Genomic DNA, 6,357 nt, shown 5'->3' on the forward strand with positions numbered 1-6,357 from the left:
GAATAATATAAATAAAAATTCTAAGATATTACAGTTTTGTTATTTAATCAGAGTTACGGTTGATGATGAATTAATGATTTAATTTTATTATCATCTATCATATTCTATGGAAGATTAAGGAAACCATGAAAATGTGACCACTCATCTAGGTGACCACTAGTGAAGGTTTGTCTGCTGCTATCATTATTGCTATATCAAATTAAATAAAGATAAATATGTAAAATATATCTGTACTTTACATATATCTTTTAATTATTTACTTGAACTATAAAAAAAATTTTATTAATAAAATAATAATAAGTATTAATTCACTGCTCTTTTTTCCTCTTTCATTATTACATTTCTTTTATGATGTTATAAAATATTTTACAATTTCTAGTTAATAAAATGAAAACTAAAATAATAACTGATTAATAAAGGAATTTCAATTTCATTTGTTAACATCAGAAGTCAGTTATAAATGTTACACACATAAATGAATGTATGCACTTTCAGTATATAATGTTAAAATTAGCATCACAAAACTTACCTGTCACATTTTGGTCCCGCCGTATAGTCTCTACAATCAATGCAATATCCTGTATGTGGATCACATGTATCTGCATGACCATTGCAGTCACATCTTTGACAATTGGGATAATTCCAAAAGCCAGGTTGACATTCATCACACTGTCGACCATAAGTATTAGGACGACATTTACACTGCCCACTTTGAACATCACAAAAGTTGTCCAAGGAGCCAATGCTATTACAATCACAAGCTATAAAAAATTTATATACATATAATATTAAAAATTAAAGAATTTATGATAAATTTCCAATATTCAACAAAATTAATACTAAAATTTTTAAAATATTTATTTCAAGTTTACTTCTCTACATAATATAAAACTTACACTGTAATTTAAATTTAAAACAAGTAAAACGGTAAAATCATATTTGTGACAAAACTGTGTCTCGGAGACTCGCAACTAAGCAGAATCACTTTGACGCTCATGGTGGGTCTTGTTCTCATTCTCCAATCTTCTTTGGTATCACTGCTTTTGGGCATGATCATTCAAATTTCACTGGCCACGACCAAAAGGTCATCCACAATGCATTTTCAACGAGATTAACCTATCCAATTTTGAAATTTCTCTCCATTGCTTGCATGTTGGCCCAAGTTGAATTTTTGTCAATGCGTAACGAAAATTTCCCGTTTTTGAAAAAAATAATCATGGCTATTGTATCATTCAAAATTACTTTTTATTTTGCACAAACAATATACAATTTAACCCAATTATAACATCATTGAATGTAACAACAACCCTAATATAATGTCAAATTTTTATCGGTCCCATGATTTTACTATACGAGATAATTTAAAAAACCTACTTGTAATGACATAAAACCAGTTTAATGTCATATTTGAAGCACTCCCAAATTTACAAAATTAGATTACAAATTTTATTTAACAAAGAAAATACTACGTGTTCAGTCCTAGGGTCAGGATCCACTTCCTAGAACGACTGTCGGTGGTACTCTCACCAACTAACTTCGGTTTGCCTGTTTATAGAGAGAGTTGCCATTTTGTATTTTATTTTGACTCGGTTCTTGGTCCCCCAAGTACCTACAAGTCTGGTTTTTTATGCATGCATGATTATATATATATAATCCTCCATCTAATAAACAAAGCATTGACAAATTTATCACACTAACCTTAACATGCTTTTCAGATATTTTTTAACGTATCACAAACATTTTTGGTCCACCATAGGACCTTCAGGTGGAGTTCTACTAGAGAAAACCCATTTCTGGTGCAATTCCATTCTATTCCATTTCATTTCCAATGTGTTCTAATTTCCTTTTGATTTTCCTTTTAAATTTCTAACAACGTGCACCTGCATCGGCTATTACAACACTGGTTCATACATAGCCTGCCACACCCTCAAGAGTTGTTTTTCATCTTTAAAATTGATTGAAAGGCCCTGGCATTCCACTTTAAAAATTTCTAATGCCTCCAAATTCCTAAGTTGGTGTATATGATGAGTTTGCCAAATCATGGTTGCTTTTTGTAATTCAGGTGTAATGTTTTCACTGTCATATATGCTTGCTTAATGAGCACCTCACATAACAAGCAAAACAAATTGTAAAAAATGACTCGCTTAATGAGCGATGTCTCGCATAACGAGTGACAAGGAGAGGGGAAGTCCTGGATTGTGCACATACTCCATCAGTCTATGTTTAGCACTTGTTCCACTAGCATCTTAGTGTCACTTGTGATCACACATTTTTCCAAACTTGTGTTCACTTATACTGTGTTTACTCGAATATAAAACGATCTTGCATATAGGACAAGATGAGACTTTAAAGATCAAAATAAAGGAAATTAGATTTATTAATACAATTCTCATTTAATAACAAATCTCGTTTAATAACAAATAAAATATCAAATGCACGTAAATGCACACATTGTCCTGCAAATATCTTGTAAAATTGACAACTTAATTTGTTCGTGTAAAAGTGGACAATTGGGATCGTTTTTTGACAATTGGATTCACTCTTCATCAATTACATTTATGAATTTCTCCAAATTCTGACTTCTGAATAATCATCTGTTTTCACATGGGAATGAATTAAAACTTATATTGGGCTTCCATGTAATTTTGGAATTCAATTCAAAAGCTTTACTTTTCCTATGGCTATTCATCTTTACTCCTGACAATACATAAGAATAATTCAAACGATCCAGATAAAATACTTTTGTTTTAAATACCAGAAGGTGAGAATCTGGTAAAAAAGGCAAATACACAGTTTACAAAAATTATACAAAAACAAAAATAATCCTTCACTCACACATATAGGATGATCTAAGTTTTTGAAGCAGTGAAAAATGGATAAAACCCCATCTTATAAGTGAGTAAATATGGTATTACATATAAACATCAACAACCATAACCCATTATATAATAAACATGCCAAACAATATGCCAAATTCTTGGGCTATGTAAAGGCTGTAATTAAATACTAGAAATGAATTAATTTGACTAGAGGTAGGCAGTTATGCTGCAATCTCATATTAAATTTAATAATTATAAATAATTAATTTTTAATTTAGACATTTCTGGAATTTAATTTGGAATTGGTCATTAAATTTAATACAAGATGGCAGCATAACTGCCCACCTCTATTCAAATTAATTAAATTCTAATATTTAATTATAGCTTTTACATAGCCCAAGAATTTGGCATATTGTTTGGTGTGTTTACCAGACATTATCCATGATATTTTTATCTGAAAATTGAATTTGCATTCCAGGTTGGTTCATTCTGTGCTAGAAGAAAAAATGAAGAATGTTCATGCTCCTTAATGTATATTGTACAATTTTCTTTGAATAAAAGTTATACATAAAATATTTGAGTATTTTTTCTGACGTGGAATGCATTATCATATTTTACATTAATTTATATGGGAAAAATTGTTTCACTTAACGAATGTTTCGCATTGCAAGTAAGATTCTGGAACGAATTATGCTCATTAAGTGAGGATCCACTGTATAGCTAAGGCAGCAGTGTTTTTCTTCTTTTCAATATTGGTTTTATGTTCACAGAGGCATTGTTTGAGCAATCATCTTATAGATCCAATATATACAAGATCTCTATTGAATCTGTCGTCATCTTTGAGCAGAATTTTATATACTCCAGGCACTCTTTCGATGTCTGCTTGATCTTTCTCATTCTTTAGTATGCCAAATACATCCAGCTTATGTCTGTAGGCTATTTTTGAATTAGTATAAGTCCCAATCTCTCAGTATAAGAGCTGCATATGGCACTCATATGTTATAGTAATACAATAGGGAGATGCATCTCACTGCGGACTATTTTCTGGAGCCCCACTCAATTGATCCTTGAGTTGGTGTTTTTTGCTTGTCCACCATTCTAATAGAACTCCACCTGAAGAAGGTCCTAGAGTGGACCAAAAACATTTATGATACGTTAAAAAATATCTGCAAAGCATTTTAAGGTTAGTGTGATATATATATTTAAAAAACAAAAAACAAAAGAAAATAATAATAATAATAATTAAACAAGATTTAAAAAATAATTTTGTTTTATTCTGTATTTTGTTATTTTTTTTTATTAAATATCATTTGTTGTTCTAAAATCAAACAAATATTTATTATATTAGTTAATCCTAGTAATTGTTTAAACATAAAACAATTAATTCTACTATAAATTAAATTAATATTACTGCTTTTAACAATTTTTAAACATTTTAAAAATAAATCATAAGACAAAATATACAACTGTACAAAATAATAATATACTTTAAATATATTTATTTAAAATAAAAAACCAGAAAGTATTCTGAGAAATTAATTTAACTTGCTTCATATTTAAAAAGGTTTTTAAAGTTGCTTCAAAAACACTAAATAAAAAGTTATAAAAAAACTGTTTACAGAATGCCTAACAAACCTGTAGTCCCCAAGATGCATGTGGCCTGCAAAAATTCTTACCTGTACTATGTTTGATTAAATATCCAAAAACATAATGCTTGTTTCACATGATTAAAATAGATTTATGTCACCATATAACAATCATATTATAATTTTAAAAATCTCTATAATAGCCATTGGATACAGACAGTTCAACTATAAAATGTGCTTTGTTGTCTGATAAAGTTGTATGATCAAACTAATTTCATACAAAAATTAATTTGAATTCTATAAATTGCATCCAAATAAAATCAATAAACATTTTAAAACAAAGTGTAGTAAGTTTTCTTTTTAAATGAAAAGCATACACATTTCTAAATCAATGCCAGACTGTTAAAAAAAATTATTTCAAGCTAATGAATGTTCTTAAATTCATTGAACTTAAATCTGATTATCTTGTAGTTTTAAATAAACCATTTTAACATTTATTTTTCACTAAATGTGAACATTAAATACTGAAATACTTACGTCTGCAGCCAGCAGGGCCAAATCCATAAGTTCCTGGTGCACAACGATCACATTTTCTTCCAACAACATGAGATTTACATGCGCATTTTCCACCAAGCAAATCACACTGTGTACTAAGAGATCCCATTGGATCACATCCACATTCTGAAATGAAACTTTTGAGTAAATTTATTCTATAAATCTAAATTATAGAATATACCACGTACACACATATAAGATAATAAGTATTCTATATTTTTAAAATAAAAATATTAATATGGTTCCAATTCCACATAAGTACTAATACAAAAGTTACAAAATAAATTTATATTACAGAAACAAATTTAGAAACTAATTAACAAAGAAACAAGAATCTATTATTTACCATAAAAAATTCAATAAAATAAATTTGTTTTGCTTATATAATTTAATATTTGATTATTGGATGATATTGACAAATTTAATTATGTCTAATTATTTAAAAAGTAAAAATAATTAATGTGTAAAAGTTTTTATTAAAGTAAAATTATTATTTTGAAAATAAAATCATATAAATCAGACTAAAGTGAATAAAAGCATTCAAATAATGCATGTTTAAGAAAGTGCTCTGTTTTAGTGAATAATCACTAAAACAGAGGATTAGGATAATTTTTTGAAATTTTACTCTCATTATAAAGGATATCTGATGAGAGATATTACAGCTCTTAATATTTATTCAAATTATTTGATCGGATCGGTCTAACAAGCTGTATTCTTTATGTTATAATGGTTTAAAACATAGCCTTTTGTCTTTTAAGGGTAAATAAAGCTGAAAAATGTCATTAATTAAATTAATGAAAATTAAAGTTTTTAAAGCTTTCATTATACATTTTCACTAACAGGAAACATTACTATCATCAATCTTTCTTTAGATGCAATTATATCAAATATGAAATCACAATCAGTAGGAAACTTTTAATCACAATCAAATGTTGGTTAGGAAACTTTTAAAATTAAAAAGATTTAAATTATGGAAATTTTTATTCAGTTTTCTAAAAATTTGGTTGAAATGTTTATGAAAAAAATTGAGTATATAATGAGAACTAAACTAAATATGATTAGATCAAATTACTTGAAAAAAATTTTTCAAGTAATTTTTGAAAAATTTTTCAAGTAATTTTTGAAAAATTTACTCAATTTTGAAAAATTTACAAAATTGAAAATCAAAAATGGGATTATTTTTTCTTATCAATTAAGATCATACCTTTGAAAACTCTAAATTTTAAACTAAACTAGTCATATTAAAATATGGAATTGGTTGTTGTTATTATTTCTATGCATTTGTAGCTAGAACTATTTTAAGATGATCAATACAAAACCTTCCTCACTTATTTCTAGCCGTACTCATGTATAAACGGCTAGAAATAAGTGAGGAAGGTTTTGTATTGATCATGTTG

At 27.7% G+C, this 6,357-nt stretch overlaps 1 protein-coding gene across 1 annotated transcript in view; it reads right to left on the minus strand.

The window, feature by feature from the left end:
- Positions 1 to 6,357, minus strand: part of LOC111638324 (laminin subunit beta-1-like) — a 75,674-nt gene that overhangs the window by 25,453 nt on the left and 43,864 nt on the right. The window contains 2 exon segments of the mRNA XM_023384017.1: positions 530 to 761; positions 4,943 to 5,086. Coding sequence (XP_023239785.1) covers positions 530 to 761; positions 4,943 to 5,086 — 376 coding nt within the window.

The sequence above is a fragment of the Centruroides sculpturatus genome, unplaced genomic scaffold (assembly GCF_000671375.1).
Source record: "Centruroides sculpturatus isolate CEXI.00-Female unplaced genomic scaffold, Cexi_2.0 scaffold1186, whole genome shotgun sequence".
Classification (NCBI taxonomy): Eukaryota; Metazoa; Arthropoda; class Arachnida; order Scorpiones; family Buthidae; genus Centruroides; species Centruroides sculpturatus.